At 42.1% G+C, this 22,056-nt stretch overlaps 2 protein-coding genes across 3 annotated transcripts in view; both read right to left on the bottom strand.

Moving 5' to 3' along the window:
- Nucleotides 1-22,056, bottom strand: part of PRDM11 (PR/SET domain 11) — a 405,666-nt gene that overhangs the window by 99,586 nt on the left and 284,024 nt on the right. The gene's annotated exons all lie outside the window — the stretch shown is intronic.
- LOC142014649 (transmembrane protein 263-like) overlaps nucleotides 1-22,056 on the bottom strand; it is a 348,901-nt gene that overhangs the window by 253,331 nt on the left and 73,514 nt on the right. The window contains exon 3 of one of the 2 annotated variants that reach the window (XM_074997546.1): nucleotides 9-64. The exons of the other annotated variant lie outside the window; for it this stretch is intronic. Coding sequence (XP_074853647.1) covers nucleotides 9-33 — 25 coding nt within the window. The 5' untranslated portion in view covers nucleotides 34-64. The remainder of the gene's footprint in view (nucleotides 1-8; nucleotides 65-22,056) is intronic. 2 annotated transcript variants of the gene reach the window in all.

Below are 22,056 nucleotides of genomic sequence, written 5' to 3'. Positions count from 1 at the left end.
TCCCCTACCTTCCTCATAAGCAGGCAGGATCATCAGTGTTTGAAAAGGATTGGGAGATATTCAGCTGTAACATGCAGAGAAAAACAAAACTGTTATGCACATTTTTAAGTGATCATTGAATGACATAGGGAGTTGGTGGGGACAGGGAAGGCTGTTTACTGCATCTTAATTAACCACAAACACCTTTACCTTGAAAGCTACAAAGTCCTGTTAATTCAACCTCTTCCTACATACAATATCCATCATTCTATTCTATTCTATGATTCATTAGATGGGAAATATGGTTGCAATTTTTGAACAGTGAAGGTAATTAGCTATTGGTGTGATTTACCAACAACTGTGGTGGGTTCTCCATTAGTGGCAATTTCAAAATAAAGGTTGGATGTTTTTCTAAGAACTATGTTCCTGTTCAAACAGAATATATTAAATAAGGTTCCAGGGCCTACATTATGCAGGAGAACAGACTAAATGATTACAACGGTCTCAGGACTAGATGATGCCAATGGTCTGTATGGCTTTATAATCTATGAATCTTCTCCTATTCCAGGTCAGCTGTTACTCTGCAGCAAAAGGACATCTTCATAATGTTACTTTTATTTACACAGTTGAAATGGAAGCACTGAGTTAGATACCTAGTCAGATTTTTAAAACTGCTTCATAATTTCAGTAGCGCAGCCACTCCTGAGACATGGCTGGGGATGTGTCAGACTTTGAAGTACAGCTGCTAGCAAGTTAATTAACGTTTGTATAGTACTTTATACATGCAAGGCAGTATTAGCCAAGAAGCACTTCTAAAGGAATCCATTGATGCCTCCTTCACCTAGGCTGGCCTCCAACACACCTGGACCTCTGGGAAGTTTCACTGTCAAATTAAAGAGAAAGTGAGTTGTAACACACACGAGTTGTGTATCAATGGCCTAGAAATGCCCACCTTTTCATGGTGGCTTTTTGCTTTACGATCTTGAAATCAAAACTGTAAGCTAATACCCACCAGATGCTGGCAAAATGAATCCTTGCCTTGTTATACAGAATGACTGAGGGAGCCCTTAAACACAGTCCTCATGGACAAAATTTCATTTAGAAGACGGCACAAAGAGGGGCCATATCTATAGACTTGGTGTCATGTGGATTCCTTTGGGAACCTGACATCAGATCTAGCCCAGTATCTAGCCTGTTAATCATACTACAGAACCACGATTCTGGAGTCTAATTCATCAGAAAGGAAAAATTCTTGTGTTACTCTACATACATTATAGTATTAGATGATGAAATGGATCATTTCTGGTTGCCTTGTATGAGAGTCATTACCCTTTCCTTTTGTTATTATTCACCAATCTTTTTATTTGCTTGGGAGATCATTTCAGTTCTTAAAAACTGAAGAAAGCTTATTTGTCTCCTCTTCTTCCCCCCATCCATTTCCTTTGTGTTTAAAACAAATCCAAAATATGCCACCACAAACAACTACAGACATACAACTAAGCCTTACTGGCTAGGAGGCAGCTTTAAGTTTAGGGAGAGATTCCAATAAAACCTTGATTTTCTTCTTCAAACCTTAAGCTATCCTTCAAAATATAAAATCAACACAGTAGACCTAAATAAAGCTTCCCACAACATTTATGAGAAAGCACACATTAGATGGGATTCCCCTGTAGATATGAGCACCTTCAATGTTAGTATACCACTCAGACAGAAGAGCAGTGAATCTCAATTTTTTTTCCACCTGGGACCCAAAACACAGCTGCATTTGTCCTGACCCAAAGTCCCACAGTCCATTGGAAGTATGGGCTCATATCCCCTGTATTTGCCATTTGACAGATAACATTCTAGTTAACCAAGGTGTAACCTCAGTTTGTCAAAACTGTACTCTTCATCTGTGTTTCAGTCCCTGAATTGTAAACTCTTTGGTTTTAGGCTGGGTCTACAGTAAAAGTTTTGCCGACAGAAGTTAATGTCAGGACATATTTTCTGACAGAACCTCTGTCTACAGAACATGTCCACACCTAACAGAGGCTCCCCCGTCCATGCCCTCTGTCAACAGAGAGTGGCCAGACTGCCCAGCCCTCTGTCGACAGAACAGCCAACTGGAAGCTCTGCAAACAGGGCTGCCCAGTGAACCAGAAGCCCTCTCTGTTGACAGAGGGCCCCCGGGAGCATCTATTTTTTGTCAACAGATTGGTTGACAGAGGCATTATGCCTCATATGGGAACGCCTTAACTCTCCTGAGAAAACTGCTGCATTTGGTTGACAGTTTCTTGACAGACATCATTTGTAGTGTGGATGGTCCATGAGTTTGTCGACAAAACCACAGCTTTGTTAACAAAACTGTTGTGTAGACACGGCAAGAGCATATGGTCTGACTAGGAGTATTTTGGAAGTTCTGGCTAGTTCCAGATTATTGCCAGAAAATCTTCTGACTCAACAGCCCATGGATGCATGCAGTCACTTTCTAGGATTGTTTGTAACAACTAAATTGATATGCAGCTGGGAATCAAAGCAAGGTGACTATCTGTCCTGTTTTTACTGGGACAGTCCCTTATTTAAGCTATATCACAGTTTTTTTTAAGAAAGTAGGCAAATTGTCCTGTATTTTTCAGGGCTCCCATTCCCCAGCATGCAGTGAATCAGAGCGGCAGCCTCTGCTGCCAGGGAGTTCCTCCGCAGGCAACTTCCCCATGTCCTGCCCCTCACTGGGAGGCTGTGGAACCCCTATTTTCAGCAGTGCCCCTGTCAGGAGGTTGCAGATCCTCAGTCCTCTGTTCCCTCTGCTCCTTCTCCTTGTTGGGAGGCCGCAGAGCCCCCATCACCGGTGCCTCGGTAGCTTCCATACCCGCAGTAGCCCCCATGTCACAGAATCACTTACATGGTACAACTCCTCCCCATCTCCAGAAGCCAGTGTCCCGTGTTTGCCACGGGGCAATGTGGTCATCCTAAATCAAAGGCACATTCAGTGAGTGTTAGTAGGGTTGTCTAGTGATTAAAAATTATCGCAATTAATTGTTCACATTGATAAACAGTAACAGAATATCATTTATTTAAATACTTTTGGATGTTTTCTACATTTTAGAATATATTGATTTGAATTACAACAAAAATGCAAAGAGTTGAGTTCTTACTTTGTCTCTGATTACAAACACTTGCACCGTAAACAACAAAATAAATACTTTTTTTTCCCAGTTCACTTAATACCAGTATGGTAGCACAATCTCTTTATCAATAAAGTTGAACTTACAAATGTAGAATTATGTATAAAAATAATTTCATTCAAAAATAAAACATTGTAGAGCTTTGGAGCCTACAAATAATTGGAGTCCTGCTTCTTGTTCAGCCAATCACTAAAACAAACAAGTTTGGTTACTAATTACAGATCATGCTGTTGCTGCTTCTTGTTTATAACGTCACCTGACCATGAGAGCAGGTGTTCATAAGACACTGTTGTAGCTGGCGTTGCACGATATTTATGTGCCAGATGCACTACAGATTCGTGCGTCCCTTTATGTTTCCACCATCATTCCAGAGGACATGCAACCAGGCTGATGACAGGTTCCACTCAACAATCATCTAAAGCAGAGCAAAAAGATGCAAGCTCATTTTCACTTTTGGAGTTAGATGCCATCAGCAGAAGGTTGATTTTCTTTTTGGGTGAGTCAGTTTCTGTAGTTTCCACATCAGACTGTTGCTCTTTTAAAGACTTCTGTAAGCATACTCCTGACCTCATCCCTCTCAGATTTTGGATGGCACATCAGATTCTTAAACTTTGGGCTGAGTCTGGTAGTTATTTTGAGAAATCTCACATTGGTACCTTCTCTGCGTTTTGTCAAATGTGCTGTGAAAATCTTTTTTAAACTGAACATGTGCTGGGTTGTCATCCAAAACTGCTATAACATGAAATATATGGCACAATGTGGGTAAAACCAATCAGGAGACATATAATTTTCTCCCCAGGAGCTCAATTACAAATTTAATTAATGCATTATGTTTTAATGATCATGTTCAGCAAGGAAGCATGGCCTCTGGAATGGTGGTCAAAGCATGAAGGGGCATACAAACGATTAGCATCTCTGGTATATAAATACCTTTCGACGCTGGCTAAAAAGTGTCATGCAAACACCTGTCCTCACTTTCAGGAGATACTGTAAATAAGAAGCAGACAGCATTATCTCCCATAAAGGTAAACTAATGGGGTTGTCTTACACATTAGCTGAACAAGAAGCAGGTCTGAGGGAACTTACAGGTTGTAAAGTTTTACATTGTTTTGTTTATGAGTGAGGTTTTGTAATTAAAAAAATCTACATTTGTATGTTACACTTACACAATAAAGAGATTGCACTACAGTACTTGTATGAGGCAAACTGAAAAATGCTATATCTTTTGGGTTGTTTTTAACCTTGCAAATATTTGTAATGAAAAATAACATAGTGAGCATTGTATACTTTGTATTCTGTGTCATAACTGAAATCAATATAATTGAAAAGGTAGAAAAAGCATCCAAAATGTGTAATAAACTATAAAATACCATCTGAAACCTAACTGTGCAATTAATTTTTAATCACAATTAATTTGAGTTCATCAAGCAAGTTAACTGTGATTGGCATCAGTTGGGGTTGTCAACCAAAATTAAGGTAAACAGATTCTAGACAGAAATGGCCCTGACTCTGAATGAATGGCCACTGTTGTCAAAGTGAAGCATACAGCATTGAAGATGACAATGTCTCTTGGAGAAGATTTTAGAGGGACTCCATCAACATCTGACATCATGTCTGGCCCCTCAGAGTCACCCAAAAAGAGACAGACACAATCACACTTTGTTCCTTGTACAGATCCACACATACTACACACATAATAAATCACTTTTAATACATGATCATTTTCGCTGTGATCTAACATTCTTTGCTATCTCTACTGAGAGATATCATGTTAATCTGAATATCTGACACCTTACTAGAATAATATCAAGCTCTGTTTACACAGCATTTTATCACGAGGGATCCAAAAGCACACTGAAGTGCACAGTACATATAAGGATTAGTCATCCACCACTGAATGCAGTTCTTTCTTCGACAGAACAAGAAAACCTTTCTGCACTACGAACAATTAGTTAGAAGGACAAGTGAACATTCCCCCAAACCGTGTATATAGGGATTAAAAACTCCAAGTTATGAAAAGATCTCATGGTACTTAGTTATAAACAATCAAGACCTTAGCTTTTAAGATTCATCTGGAAGATAGCACCTGCAGTACAGGTGCTCCTTTACCAATGCATCAGACTTTACCAAGGTGTTAAGTGCAGACTCAGAGATGGTGCCACTGCTAAATCAAAATTTCTTCTATTACCACCTGTGTTTTTTCTGGAGATCTCCCATCTGAGTACTCATCAGGTATGAACTTGATTTACTCATAAGTAAAGCTAGGATTTTATTTTAGTTATTTTTAGGAAAAGTCATGGACAGGTCCTGGGCATTCAACAAAAGTTCAGAGAGCCTCTGACACTATGGCGAGGATATGGACAAATTGGAGCGAGACTAGTGAAGGTGATAATAATGATGAGGGGGCTGGGGCACATGACTTATGAAGAAAGTCTGAGGGAACTGGACTTATATAGTCTTCACCAGAGAGGAGCATGAGGGGTTTGATAGCATCGTTCAACTATCTGATTGGGGGTCCAAAGAGGGTAGAGTTAGGCTGTTCTCAGTGATGATGGATGATAGAACAAGAAACAATGGTCTCAAGGTGCAGTGAGGAAAGCCTAGGTTGGCTATTAGGAAAAACTATTTCACTAGGTGGGTGATGAAGCCCTGGAATGGGTTGCCTGTGGAGATGGCAGACTCTCCATCCTCAGCAGTTCTTAAAGCCAGGCTTGACAAAGCCCTTGCTGGGTTGATTTAGTTGGCAATGGTCCTGCTTTGAGCAGGGTTTTGGACTAAATGACCTCCTGATCTCTTCCAACCCTAATCTTCTATGACTATGACCTGTTTATGACTTCATTAAAAATAACCAGGAATCAGGGCTAGAAAGGAGGGAGGAATAAAGACCCTTTGAGGTATGGGGGACTGACTCCCTGCCATGGTGATGGGCACAGTCCCAGCTCCAGCAGTTGCAGCATGGGGCATGGCCACAGAGGGCACACAGCTGCAACTGTGGAACCGGTCACTGCTGCAGGATAGGTGTATGTGACTTTAGCATCAGCCCTCAGCAAGCCCCAGATAAAGCCAGGGTAGGACAAATGTCCCTGGGAAGCCACAAGGAGGGCATACAGCTTCTGCTGCAGCCACCAGGCAGGGGTGCACACCCCACTGCAACCCCTGGCCAAAGCCATGGGGCTGCAGCATACAACCCTGGCTACAGCCTCCACCAAGCCCAGGATACCATGGCATGGGGGCACTGGTTCTGGCTACAACCCCAAGCTAGGGACATAATAGGGCTAGGGAATATACACACCCATCGGCACCACCTGACAGAAGCCGTGGGGCTGGAGCCGCAGGATCCTGGTTTCAGCCAACCCTAATTGCAGGGTGGGGGGTGTACAATCCTGACCCCTGAAACCCGAGAAATCACAAAGGTATGCTGAAATCAAGCATTCCATGACTGCCATGACCAAATGATAGACTTACCCTTGAGGTCTGACAAAATAAGCCCCCATGGAGAAGACACATGTGTGTATTACCTTACATATTGCTGGTTACTCGAATGAGAAGCATAACGTTTCAAAAAGAGGGGGAAAGACATCAGGGCCATAGAGGAAAAAAACTCCAATCATCAAAATAATGTGGAGGGTCTCACATGAAAGCCATAACGAGCAGGGAAATCAGAGGTGAAACATACATGATAAGCTTAATGCAATTCCTAATGTTTCTAAATAACACTACTTATTTATACAGTGTCAGCAAAAAATATCCCATTGGTACTTGATCTTGCATTGTAATATAAGAAAGTAAATTAAGTGACATTTTCTTCATTTTATTCCTGGAAAACATAACTTCACATTTTAATGCAGTTTTCAAATTGTATCTTGCCTTAAATTTGCGTCCTTATTAATGAACGCTGCAAAGTCTTACGAAAAACGGAAAGAGAAGTGCTTTCAACAGAATCATTATGCATTAAAAATTAAGGAATCAAGACAGAAGCACAGCTCAACACCCTTGTGATAAACACATTTCTCATTTACATAGATCTGAGGCACAGCAACCTGCCAGTACAGCTGGTAGCAGGCAGCTAGTGTGTGTGAAAACCAATACTGGCTGAAATTTAGTCACTTTCTTCTTGTCTGTGCTCAATATGCTAAAAACAAAACATAAAAATGAAAGAGGAAGGCACTGACAATTATACAGATCAGATAACTGATTTAAAGCCCAATGATTCTTCAACAAAGATGACATTTAAAATCTGAAGTTTTAAATAAGGGCACTTAATTTTTTTAAATTTCAACACTGTAGTCTCTCTCCAGTTGGACTGCCAGCCTCATGAGAAGTCACAGCAAATTAGTTCATGGCAGTGTAAGTTTCTGCTTCATTACACAGCATAGTGATATTTCAAGAAAAAGACTCCAAACACTCTGGCTGTGTCTAGATTGCCAAGAACCGTCAGTGACAGATACGCGAACAGAGCAATGCATTTGTGTATCTTTTGCCGATTGTTCTGTTGGGAGAGGCTTTTCTGACATTTGTCCCATCCACACAGGGCCAAATACCAGAAATAACCCCCTCTGTCAAGATATCCCTTCCTCCTTGTGGAATGATGTCTGCAGGGATTCAACAGAACGCTCCCAACCAGCAGAAGTTTTGTTGACAGAAGCCTGCAGTGGAGACATAGCCTCTCTGTCCACCCCAGCAGCTCTCTACACAAAGCGCTCTTTTGGCTAGACTGTTAATGCCTAACAAGCTCATTTGAGGTGCAATCTGTATTAAAGCTTTCAAAAGCCTTTAATTTTTTCAAACCCACTAATAGAAAGACTGATGTCCCAAAGGGATAAAAAAATAAGGCAAGGCAAGAGAGAAAAAAGAGCCAATCTCAATTCCAAAGGCAACACTTGCAATTGGAAACAATGCCTCCTACTCCAGAAGAGCCTGATGTATCTGCATGTGTGGTAGGCACATAAGCACTTTGTATGCAATTCAGGTTAAGTCAACAGCGCAGATAACCAACCTGAATACAGAAGAGCATGGGACTTCTGCTACACTATCTGCAAGAGCCCACATCCAGTTAGGGCATTCGTTGTTTTATTTCTCCAGTTTTTATTAAATATCTACAGCAAATCATCTCCTCCCCGCCCTGTCCCTGTCCATCTTCCACATGGCAGTGATTTTGTATTACAGTACTGTTTTTTTCTCCCCAGGAAGATTCAAATCTGTAGCTGCAGATTCAATAAGTTATCTCCCTCACATGATTTAAGATCAGCAATATGCTGCAAGGCAACATTTTCTACTTCTGAACAAAGCTCAGCACCCAGTTTGCTGAAGGTTATCAACAACTGAAAAGATGCAGATGGCCCAATATCACACATCTTCAGCAGCACCAAAGGCCACACTGGCAATGTGCCTGAGGCAGGAAGCACACTTAATTTACACGTATATTTACATATAATTTTAATAGGAGACAATCACAGACTGTGGCAAACGTGCACAACATATTATAACACAGTAGATGGACAAAATATGTTTTGAGCGTTGCAGGAAGAGGAATGACAATGTGTCTCTAAAACCTGCTTCTTGGCTGTCTAGTTTTATCGTGGAGGTGATGTGTAATACAGTGAGGTTCCAACGCTATTAGGCAATGGCAGTACTTTGATTACTTTTCCCTCACAAAGTTCTGTTTACAAAGAAAAACTTCCAAAAAAGTTTCCATAAATAGCAGTCCTCTTATTTGTGTGAGGCAGCATGGCCTAAGGGACAGAGCACTGGACTGGGTTCCAGGAAACTTGGGTTCTAATTCCATGTCTGTTGTTGAGCTCCTAGGTGACCCTGGGCAAGTCATGTCTTCTCTTTGTGACTCTGAGGGTTCCTATAAGAGAGGGATGATGATAGTGATCTTGTTTGTAAAGCACTGAGATCTACTGATAAAAGCATGCCATAAGTATTTGTATTATTGTGACACCAAGGAGCTCCAGTCATAGACCAGGACTCCACTGTGCTTGGCATTGCATAAATGCAGAACAAAAAGATGGTCCCTGCCCCCAAAAAGCTTACAATCAACATGATACAACAGACTGCCAGAACGACATACTGAGTACCAGGAAACAATGAGACAACATAGTAAGTATGGTAAGCTGTGCTCTCAGCACTCCAGCAGCCTAACTGCTTGAGCAGTCATACATCAAGGAGAGTCTTGAGAAGGATGATGAGTTAGTTACGTGACTGCTTACAGGGAACTTGTTCCAGGCATGAGTGGCTTCCTGGGCAAGACTCAAAGGTGCCCATTTGAAAATTTAATAAGTGGGTGATCTCACGGCCAAACGAAGCAGGAGTTTACTTTCTGATAGCATGATAGATAGGTAAGGTGGGCCTTGAAATTAAAGACAAGTAGGTTACATTTTATTTTAGAGAAGGGGAAGTGAGTGAATATTGATGTAATTGTTTGCATCATGCAAGCATCAGTCAACGAAAGAAGTTCAACAAGATTGTTTTAAGAGCATGGTTTTGTATACAGTAACTCAATCACCGACACAGAAACTGGGAGGAGCATGGTCCCCTCACCCACTTTTTGACAGGAGAAACATATGTAAAAAACATGCTCATACTGCTGCAGGCCAAGATGGACTATGTGACTGAATACATTCGTAGATATCCACTACAATCCTACATAACCATATAAGCAAAAAAATGTAAATGTAATGCACTTTTGATTAATAGGTATCATATTATTTCTGGCTGCTACAGCCTGGTGTTTGTTAGGTTTTTTAAAAATATATTTTAATAAAACATTATAAAATGATTTTTCTATTGTAGCTCATATATAGGTAAATGTTTACCTCATGTCAAAGTTTTTATTATTATTTATTTATTTTGCAGGTGCCTTTGGAAGGATATTTACAATTTAGTTACAATTGTTAAAATATGCATTATATAAAAGCAGGGATGATTCAATGGCAATGTTACAGAATTGCAAGTTACAGTTTAATAACAATCAGTGAAGTATTAATAGTGTAATATATGCAGCAAAATGATAAATGCAAGTGAAGAAAAATACATTAAGTGCAAAACTAAAACGCTGTCCTAATATTTAGAACTAAAGTTATCATTTCCCCATTTGTTTATATGACACTTTAAACTTAAATATTGTAATGTGGTTCTATTTTTTTATTCTGGATTATTTATGTTACAGTTGTACTTTGTGAAATATTTAAGCAGTATTTTAATTCCCCCACCACTCTGGTCTTGGCACATCCACTTTGGAAGAGGCACACAATCAGTTCTAGGTATCTCTGGATTCAGTTTAAAACCAACCGAAAAACAGATCTGTAGACAACATTGGAAATGTGTGTGCTACTTGGAAAACGTTATCAATGGTCAACAAGCTCTTGAAGCTTCTGGATGCTTTCAGAACGGGGCAACTGTCACTTTATTTTACCTATTTATTTGTTTATTGGCCAAATGTCAAATAGGAAACGTCACATCTGCTAAGTTGCTCATAAAATGTCTGAAGTTGGAAAAAAAATCTCTGCTCCAATCAGTGCTGAAGATGCAAGCTCTTCTCAAAACTTCAGTGGGTTATGCCTTAAAATACTGTGGCACTTAATGACTGAGGCTATGTCTACATTAGAGGGTTTTGTCGACTAAACCCAGGAAGCATCCAGATTACCAAGCATGTTCTCTTGACAGAAAGTCAACAGAACATAGCACTTTTGATGACAGCTGTACCCTGCTCCTCACGAGGAATAACGCCTCCGTAGACAGAGATCTGTTAAAAAAAGGAGAGTCTGGACATTCCAGGGGGCTTGACAGAAAAGGATGCCAGGCAGCTTTGGAGCTGGGCAAGGGTCCCTCTGGTGTGTACCCCGTGTGTCACCAGAGCATGGGAGGTGGGCACAGATGGGGCGTGCTGTGAACTTCACGTGGCTGGCTCAAGTGGGACCTTGTGCTGTGGTCCTGGCTTATGGAGCCATGTGCAAGCTAGTGTACACCACCTGGACCCAGCAGACAGCCCTTGGGCATGGGCAAAGCCTGCTGCCAACCTCACAGGAGGTAGGTCAAGCTCCAGGCCCTGTTAAGGCAGGGCCCTGACAGCACCTGCCACAGCTGGAAGTAGACTAGCCGCAAGGGCAACAGCCTGACGAGGAGTATGGCACCTGGCATGCAGGCATGCCCACAAGTGAGAAGCACCATCTACTGCTGCAGACAGTTCTGTAAGCTGCAGGTTTTGTGGGAGGCACCAGTGAAGGCCAAGCTGCTCCCAACTCCCCCACCATCCATGAGGGGACCCCCTCTGTGGCCAGACAGCCCCCTGGGCTGCTAGCCCTTTGAGTGGGGAGGGGGTGTGCTGTAGGAAGCCCGGTCTGAGAGGCAATGCAGAGTCCCAGTGCAGCAGGGTCCATTATGCAGGCCACACATGGCTGTGCTACCAGGGCATTCCCATCCCTTGACTCAGGGGTTGTTGGTTGCTGCCCACGGTGGGGGCAGGGCCTCAAGGGCGGCACTGCATGAATAACTTGCTGTCTCTCCTCTCCTTGTCTTCCCTATAGCTGCACCTATCCCAACTGAGGGCCAGGCCAATCCCACCTTACCACCATGGCAAGCCAGCCCCAACTAAGCACCAGGGCAGGCCTGCAGCCAGAGGGGCCATTGGCGTGTCCAGGAGGATTTCTAGATGGACCATAATGCTGCCTTCTGGAGAATGACCAAGATCGTGGAGCGGCAGTTGTGGGACAACAGAAAGTGGCAGTCACAGGCCTGGGATCAACTCACTTTCTGCTTTGATGCCACCACTGGTATCTGGTGGGACATGATGGCTCAGCTGCCTGCCATTCCTGAGGGCATTCTGCACCTCCTGCAGTGGCTATGCCCAGCCCCTCAGCTCTCCAGGTCCCCCTAATTCCCAGGTCCACCCAGACCCCACTGCAGCTCCACTGCCTTTATACCTACACCTGCTCTCAGCTCTAACCCAGCTCCAATAGGGTCCCCAAAGCTGCAGTGGGAGGGGATCCAGAGGCCAACTGCACTCAGAGCCCTACTCCCTCTCAGGTTCACAGCCCCCCCAACCCCCCATGTTTTGAGGCCCCCCTACCTTTGCCCCAAGGCCCACCACCACCACTGTAAATAGTTCACTGCACTGTTTGTAAATACAAAGTTCTTTACTATGCAATTTCTTTTGCACTGGTTTTTCTTTGGTTCAGTAAAACAGTTATTTCAGCACCACACCCATGTACCACTCTGTTGGGCAGGGTTGGAAAGGGGTGAGGAGGCAAAGGGAGGGTTGTGATGGGGATGGGGTAGAGCTGTGGACTTGAGGCCCCCACTGGAGATGCCCTGGGGAGACTTACTGAGGGCTGTGGGAGAAGCTCTCCCTCAGGGACTCCTGGATCTGCACCTCATCTCAACGGGCCAGGCGGATCGGAACTGAGCTCAGCTGCTCATATTCACAGCTAGCATCTGGCCCCAATTCCAGGAGGAAGGCCTCCCCCTTGCCCTCCACTATGTTGTGCAAGATACAATACATGGCCAGAACTTGGGGGACTTTGTGCTCCCCCACATCTGGGTGGGTGAGCAGGCACCTGAAGCATGCCTTGAGGAGGCTGAAGGTGCACTTGGTCTGCCATCCCGGCCTGGTTGAGGTGGGCATTGAAGAGTTCCTGTCTGGGGTCCAGCTGGCCAGTGAACCTTCACGAGACACAACATGAAGGTGTATGCCACTTCTGCCACGATGCACAGGTCATATGAATGTCCCTGACCACCAACTCATGGCAGGGGACAAATGTGCCCACCTCCATCCTCTGGCACAGGCCAGAGTTGCAGAACACCTAGGCATTGTGTGCCTGGCCCAACCACCCAATGTAAATTTCTGTGAATGGGTCACAGTGGTCAACCAGGGCCTGCAGCACCATGAAGAAGTATCCCTTTTGATCTACATAATTGATGCACTATGCTCTGGAGCAGGATTGGGAGGTGGGTCCCATCACAGCCCCGAGGCAGTTTGGGATCTCCCATATAGATGACCCTCCTCAGCAGGATGTTGTTGATGGTTGTCATGACTTGCAAAGGGAGGGGACCGAACACACACATTGGGGATTGAGGGAGTCTGTCCCTGGGCCCTGAGGGGCAGCACGGATCCCTCCATTCCCACCTCAAGCTCTCCAGGAGCCCCCCGCCCCATGAAGCTGCCCCCTTGGCAGCAGGGCTGTGCAAGGGTGGGATGGCACAGTCCCGCAGGGACAGGGCTCCTCCCTCACCCCAACTCCATCCCTCACACCCCCAACCTGACTTCCCAATGGGGCCCTTTAGTGGAACACCCCCCACTTTGCAAGGACTGCAGCACACGAATGCCTTGACTCCATGAGAAGGGCCCCAAGGGTGGACTTCCCCACACCAAATTGGTTTCCCACTGAGCAGTAGCTGTTGGGGTGGCAAACTTCCACAGGGCAGGGGCGAGCCAGGCACAGAACTCCAGGAATGTGGCCTTTGTCATTTGAAAGTTCTGAAGCCACTGCTGGTAGTCCTACTGTCCCATGACTAGTTGGTCCCACCAGCTGGAACTGGTGCAGTGCTTCCAGATCCACCTGTGCACCCAGGGAGGCAGGTGCAAATGTGACCATCCCACAGCAATGGTGAGCTACTTGAAGGTGGTGTCAGACTCACCCTCAGTGAGGAAGAGGAGGGGGGCCGTTAGGAAGTGCAGCAGGTTCTGAAGCACCTCTGTGTGGAGCCCGTGCAAACCTGGAGGTTGCTCTGGCACCATGGCTTACTAGAAAGAGCTGTGTCTCCCAGGAAGAGTCGAAGTGATGCTCTAGCAGCTGTGGTCTCCCTCGTGGAGAGCATGGACGAGCAGGGACTTCTGGGGGGGGTCCCTTTAAGGATGCATCTCGTTGGGGCTCCTGGAAGGAAATGGCCCTGCGACCTCGTTTGCTGTGATTCCATGTGGCTGTTTTGTCAACAGAGTGGCAGGGCAGTCTGGCCACTCTGTCAACAGAGGGGATCTTCTGACTAAAACTTCTGTTAACAGATCACTTATCTAGACATAGCCTAACAGATTTATTTGGAATAAATTTTCATGAGTAAAACCCACTTCATCAGATGCAATGGATGAACACACACACACAAAAGAAGGGAGATACCTATCAAATGGAGGACCGGTATTGAAGAGGCCAGTTTTCTCAGGGTGAGTGTGGATTACTGTTGAGGAGGGGCGAATACCAAGAGAATGAAAATTGCCTTTGTAGTGCGATAATCAGATTTTTATTCAGTCCTAATATAACTGTGTTAAATTTGCAAATGAATTTCATCTCTTCTGTTGCTCTCTGTAGTCTGGTTTTGAATGTTTTGTAGAAGGATGACTACTTTTAAACCCATCACTGAGTGTCCAGAGATGTTAAAGTGCTCTCCTAAGCTCTCCTAAGCTGTGTCTACACGTGCACGCTACTTCGAAGTAGCAGCACTAACTTCGAAATAGCGCCCGTCCCGGCTACACGTTAGGCAGCGAGACGTCGAAGTCGCTAACCTCATGAGGGGATCGGAATAGCGCCCTACTTCGACGTTCAACTGTTAAATCTTCAAGGCATCACTGGACTCCTCATTGTTTTTGCAGATAGAGACTAACACACCTACCCCTCAGACTTAAAATATTGTGTTATTGGTTGAGGCAAGTGGATTCAGACTTACACACAGAGGTGATCCTTACAGAATTAGCTAAAAACAGCCTTTCCACAAGCTACCTCATCCAGCTGTTGCACACTCTTTTTCCTCCATTCTCTCACTAATACTTCACTTTGCCAGAGGCATCTTAAAGCTGGGGGGCGGGGAGGGCAGCCTCTCTACATGCTTCAGCTCAATTGATCTCCTACCAAGAAGCTTTAGTATGCAATTTTGTATACAATACAAACTGCCATACAACATCAATCTACTGCTTAGGAGTATAGAATTGGAGAATTGAAAAAACACAGGAATTGCCATCTTGGATAAGACCTGAGGTCCACATAGGACAGTATTCTGTCTCTGACAGTAGTCAGTACCAAATTATTCACAGAAAAAACTCAAGGAACACATTTCTGGAAAATTATGAAATAACTTCTCCCTAACCCTAAACAATTAGCATTTGGTTTGTGCCTTAAGCCAGAGGTTTTAAATACCATATTTCCTATTCAACATAATGAAGCTCTTAGCTTGATAATATCAAGTCTATCTCTATAAGTTAATCATGCACAATTTCATTGAACAAATCCTTGTTCTTGAATTTTTCTTTTGTCATTGATCCTACTCTTACTACTAATTCACAGTGTATCCTTGATCGAGTCGCTTAGTCTCCCTCCTCTATTTAACCATCTGATACTTCCTCAGAAATGTGTTGTGAATCTTAATGAATTAATGCTTGTAAACACTTGATGATCCCAGATAACAGGACGTTTTCAGAATTACTACATCATGCTGAACTCTGGACTTACCCAACCATGCTTTCCTAATACTTATTCCCTTATACAGCTGATGTTACTGTAATACTATTAGCACCAGACAATAATCTAACCAGATGATGATTTCTCTATCTTCAAACCACAAACACAATCATCCTGAAACCATCTGTTTGTCAGGCAGAGAGAAACACACACACACACACACTCCTTGTTCCATTAACCAGCATTTGGCACTCTGAGGCTGTCTACACTACAGCAATGTTTTGAAAGATGATCTTCCAGAAGATCATCTTTCAAAAGAGCAAGTCCACACACAAAAATGTGGATCAAAAGACTGATCTGCTCTTTCAACAGGGAGTATCCACACAGCCCCCACTCTTTCCAAAGAATGAGCCAGGGATCGAAAAATCCATCACAATGAAGACTGCCCTTTTGAAAAAAGGGCCCACAGAGCATCTACACCTGTTTTTTTTTTTCAAAATAAGCTTATGAAAGGAGGTGCTCTTCCTGATCCAGGAGCAGAAGAAGGCTTCTGGAAGAAGAACCACATTCTTTTGATTGCGGATCAAAAGAGCATATTTTGGCTATGTCTACACAATAGAGATCTTTTGAAAGAAGCCCTTCTGGAAGTTCTTTTCTAAAGAACCTCTTTCAAAGGAGTGTGTCTACACAAAAAAGTGGATCAAAAGAGGGATCTGCTCTTTTGAAAGAAAGCATCCACACAGCCCTGCCCTTTCAAAAGAATGGGCCAGCGATCAAAAAATCAGGTGTCACGAGGACTGCTCTTTCAAAAGAAGGGCCTTGAGGAGCTTATAAACACGTTTTGCTGTTCTTCATGAAACGGGAGTGGAAGAGTGCTTCTGAAAGGAGCACCGTGTTTTTTCAATTTACTTCCAATAGAACATTTTTTGTGTGTAAATGCTCTGTGGGATCTTCCAAAAGAGCCCCCTTCTTTCAAAAACTCTTTCAAAAGAACTTGCTAGTGTAGACACAGCCTTTGTGTGTGGATGCTCCATATGTTTTTTCGAAAAAGGGCCTGATTTTCTGAAAGAACGTGCTAGTGTAGACGTGGCCTGATAGTGGAACATCTGACTAGTAATTCTCTTATCTACAAGACACATGTTTCCTGGATTCAGATAATAATGAATGGTGAGATTTCCCCCTTCCTTCACTATTGCAATACTAGATTCTTATGAGAAAGGTAGTAGCTGTCATCCCTTAGACCAAGTTATTTACTGTACAGCTAAACATTACTGCAGGAGCTACTCTTCCTTCAATAGTCACTCAAGGACTGGAAGAACAGGCACACAGCTTATTCTATTACAGCTTAAGGTACAGATGTTTCATAGTATTCATTCATGGATTTCCAGAGCTTTGCTGTTTGAATGCAAGAACTTAAGCTATCTTAACGAAACCAGAGAGTTTCAGATACAATATTTTAGAAAAGGGTGAAGAGAGAAACAGCTTGTTTCTTTCCAGAGGAAAGATAATGGTCAGAGACTCTCCAGATTCTCTGACTGCTCTTCACACACAGACTTCTTCATTTTCCTCCATTAATAGCTCCTTGTTACTCAATGAAAGGTCCGTGGAACCAGAGAAAATGTGATAAGATATCAGCAAACAAGGTATGAGTCATTATACTCTGCCATCACTCAGGCACATGAATGGGAGTCTTGGCACAAACCTAGACATTAAATGCAGTGATACTGATTCATAGGATCCAGGATTTAACCATCAAAATAGTCATCATAACCTTTACATACTGAGCTCCAAGTGCACTCTGCAATAATGAGACTCTTCATATTCCAGGCAAATCTGGCAATGGAAGACCTGATGCTGCACATCAATTCAGCCTGTGTCAATGGCGAAAAATGACAGACCTGTCTAGCTTTAAATTTCATCAGTGGGAACTCCACAGAGTTTACAAAGTTTATTATACCTTTTATCATTCAAACCCCAGTGAAAAAAGTGGAACAATGTAAAATGGAGAGAGATAGAGAAGAAATAAAATTTTTCCATTAAAAAGAAACAGTCCTTCCACCCTGTCCCCATAATATCTCTACATGAAATGAATCACAAAAAAGAGAGACTGGTGACCCAAACCACATCAGAATGAAGATAAAAAGGGTAGGAAAAAAAACCCAAAACAAAAACAGGTAGACTCTGACGACCATTTACATCAACCACATCATATGAACAAAAGTTTCTTTCAAAAGCACAGGTAACAGAAGAGACTCAAGGTGTGTCTATACTTGCATTCCTCTTTCGAAAGAGGTATGCAAATGAGAAATCGAAAACACAAATGAGGTATAAATTTGCATATTTGGCACCTAATTTGCATATTCTAGTTTCAATAAAGAGAAGAAGGATTCTTTCGGAGATGGGTTTACTTTTGAAAGAGCAGCCTCTACACTGGCTTTCTTCTTGTGAAAGAGGCTCTTCTGAAATTAGAATATGTAAATGAGATGTCAAATATGCAAATTTATACTCCATTTGCATTATTGATTCACTTCATTTGCATACCTCTTTTGAAAGAAGAATGCAAGTGTAGACGCACCCTCAAGGGCCATATGTACACTATCCCAAAACTTCAAAATGGCCATACAAATGGCCATTTCAAAGTTTACTAATGAACCGCTGAAATACATATTCAGCGCTTCATTAGAATGCCAGTGGCCACAGCACTTTGAAATTGCCGCAACTTGCCACTGTGTGGCTCATTCAGACGGGGGTCCTTTTCAAAAGGACCCCACCAACTTCAAAATCCCCTTATTCCTATCAGCCCTTTATTTAATGGGAAGATAGAGTCTTTCGAAGATGGGGCTTATTTGCAAAAGAGCAGCATCTACACTGGCTTTCTTCTTTCAAAAGAAGCTCTTTTGAAATCAGGATATGCAAATTAGGTGTCAAATATGCAAATTTATACCTTATTTGTGTTTTTATTTGCCTCATTTGCATATCTCTTTCAAAAGAGGAATGCAAGTGTGGGTGCACCTTGAGTCTCTTCTGTACGGTCTCTGCTGATAGGAATATGGGGATTTCGAATTTGCGGGGGTCCTTTTGAAACGGACCCCCGTCTGGATGAGCCTCGCGGAGGTGAGCCACTGCAATGTTGAAGTGCCGCGACCGCCGGCATTCTAATGACTCACTGAATATGTATTTCAGCACTTCATTAGTAAACTTCAAAATGGCCATTTGCATGGCCATTTCAAAGTTTTGGGATAGTGTAGATGTAGCCAAAGTGATAAATACCAGAGGTATGAACTGACATGTTAACTACACATCTCATTGGGAACTGGAAGTGTACAATTAAGCATAGAATCATAGAACACTAGAACTGGAAGGGACCTTGAGAGGTCATCAAGACCAGTCCCCTGCCCTCGCAGCAGGTCAAAGTGCCATCTAGACCATCCCAGCGATCTGCACTTAAACATTTCCAGTGATGGAGATTCCACATCCTCCCTAGGCAAGTGAGTAGTAACAGAGGGAAAAAAAAAAAGGCAAACACAATAAATAACAAACTACCAAAAACCAAATTACAGAACTGTGTTCAATGTAAACTATTAACTAAGGGAAAAAATTAAAACATGATTTACAAGGTAAGGAAACTGTTTCTGCACTTGTGTCATTTAAATTAAGATGATTAGAAGCAGCATTTTTTGGCATAAAAGTTCAAAGCTGTACTCAGTCTATGTTCAGCTGAAAACTCTTGAAAGAGGAACCATAACATTTTGTTCAGAGTTATGAGCAATCTACAGTCCAGAAGTGTTCATAACTGTGAGATTCTGCCATACTGTAACAGTCAAAAATAATGAAAACTGATCCTGGGTGTAGACGGAGAGAAGAAATGAAGGATGACATTCTGGCCCTATTAAAGCCAATGAAAGTTTTGCCGTCACCTTTCATGGTGTTAGGATTTCATCTAAAGATGAGAAACCGATTTTAAATTTATCAACATACCTGTTAATATTTTATAAAATGGTAGAAACAAAATCTGGCTTACATAATGTTACCTTCTGTTCTATTTGAACACACTAAAAGATGGAAATATTTGTAAAGGAACTGAAAACCAACTTTTTGTGTGTGTTTAAACAACTAAAGCTAATTCTGACTAACATTTAGCCATGCTCTGCTTAGTGGATATGAACACAAACTCCAAACTTTAAAAAATTGTTTTAATTAAATTGGTAACAAGAATTACGGAAAAGGGGATCTAATTCAAAATCTTCGGGTACATTGGAACATTTTGTAAAAGTCGTTATTAATTTACACACCACCAGAGTTTGACATAGCTCTTCACTATTTGGGACAGGGACTGCAACTGTGATTTTGTGTTCATTTGAAATATGCTTACGACATTTTCAATGCTACTGCAATCTAGACAAATGAGCGCGAGATTTCTGCCTAAAGCTACTTTGAAGTTAATTTCAACATCTTGGAAGATTCTCTCAACAACAGTTTCTTCTTCCAGTTCCACACTTCCTGGAAGTAACTAGATTTATTAAAAAAAAGAAAAAAAAAACACTCACCAACACCATATGTTTCTGGAAATTGGTTCAACAAGCTAAAAGGGTTTTTATGATTTAAAAACAACTGTTACATGACAATTAATGTTAAAACTGACTCTTCTGGTTTCTTTACTTTTTGAGCTCTTCATGGACACAGCATAAATGGAGAAGAGCCTTTAATTCAATTGATTATGAAATCCCATTGACTTACTTGGGGACCTTATCAATGAACGATGGAATTATTTGTATCTTTCTGACTGAACCTAAAGCATTGTTGTTGGCAGTCGTTTCTTTGTCATGAAAGTTTTCCCCTGCAGGATGCACAGCTAGCTATACACTGACCTCTCTTGATCAATGTGCGTAAGAGATTGTAGGGAAGGGTGATAAGGAGATATGACGGGCTGTGATGAAGTCAGCATGATGATGTCACCCAGCTCTACATCTGACTGGCTAGAGTAGAGAACAAATTACCACATTTAGAACTGTCTGGCTGCAATCAGGTGCAAATGAGAGAAGAAATAAAACTGATGGGGTGGAGAAATTTACCAGAAGAATTAGAGGAATTTATAAATAGAAACCCTTGACTGAGGGAGATTTATCATCATATGTATCAAAGTGTGAGCAACATGCATATATTCTTAAAACCTGATGTCATGGATGAAAATGGTTATCCACAAGAAAACAATCCAGCTTCATTTTTTAATCATCCACAAAATTCTGGTTTCCAAAAGAATCAGCTTCTTTCTCTACATTCAAAAACCCCAGTGATGTAAGATTCTTGCAAAATCCCTCAGAAAACTATTCAAAACACCATCTTACCGAGCAGCTCTGACAAGCAGCATCCAGTGAAGCAATTTAAAACTACAAATTTCATAAACTGGTACAATCCAGTGATCTCTAACTCTATTGCAACAAACAAAATGGGTAAACTATCCATTTCTTCCTGCTTGCCAGAGTAGACAAACAAAAAAGCCCAATATTCCCAATTTATTTCTGCACAGATTTGCCCATTCTCCTTATACTGAAGGGGTCACAGCTTTCCTGTGGTGATACTTTATGGCCCTTGTGAAATTAAAAGCAGGAAGCCTAATGGGTCTTGTTAAAGATTAATCAGGCACAGTGTTACCTAGTTCAAATTAAACTTAACATCTCAGGTTGCTCATGTCAATTTTCTCAAACACAGGGAAAAAGGTAATTGTCAATTAATGAGACCATCGACTAAGGGTGGCAGAAATCAATAACATGGAACAATCTAGAGCTATATAATCTCAATCAGCATTCTATAATGGAAAGGCTTTCAGACAGATACACAGAGTAATTGGCTGCTCCCTTGTGGCTCGTCCTCTAAGCTATACAATAGTCCAATTAAAATGTAACATTGGCAGCAGCACAATTATTTTGGTTTCTATATGCACAAGTCAATGTTTGTTGAATCAAAAGTTGCAAATACTACAGACACATGCATAGAATAGTAAAACACAGATTGACACCATGGGATCAACTTTAGGGTCAGACACAACTGTTAAATGCATCTTAATAATGAAACATTTGCAATCCTCCACATTCAGTAATAGCATATGAAACAGACCACAGAATTCACATCTTCTCTCGGGTTCTGCATTGAAACCCAGGAAGCTCATCAGGTAAGAATTCCTCTTTTCCAAGCTAGGATGTAGCCCTCCTGAAAATTTTAAATTGAGAAAATCCTGGTTTGCAATCAGCTTCCCCTTGTTATTCCAACACATTGCAAAGTTAAAAATCAAGACATTTAATCTAAAACTCAAGAATTAAATAATCAAGAAAGAAGAAGGGGATATGCGTAGGTTAGCAGCCTTATGCTCAAGAAAGGAAAATTTTTTTCACAGTAATACTTCATTCCATTCCCTTGGATTTGTTCCCTTCAAGCTCATCAAGGAAAAAAGATGGAAAATGAAGCGTGGACAATACGAGTAAGGATTGATGTGGGGCTGCCAAATGAAACTGTTGTAAAACTGGTCCCAG

This window comes from Carettochelys insculpta, chromosome 6, assembly GCF_033958435.1.
Source record: "Carettochelys insculpta isolate YL-2023 chromosome 6, ASM3395843v1, whole genome shotgun sequence".
Classification (NCBI taxonomy): domain Eukaryota; kingdom Metazoa; phylum Chordata; order Testudines; family Carettochelyidae; genus Carettochelys; species Carettochelys insculpta.
The sequence above is the reverse complement of the archived record's forward strand: the minus strand, read 5'-3'. Positions and strand labels throughout refer to the sequence as shown.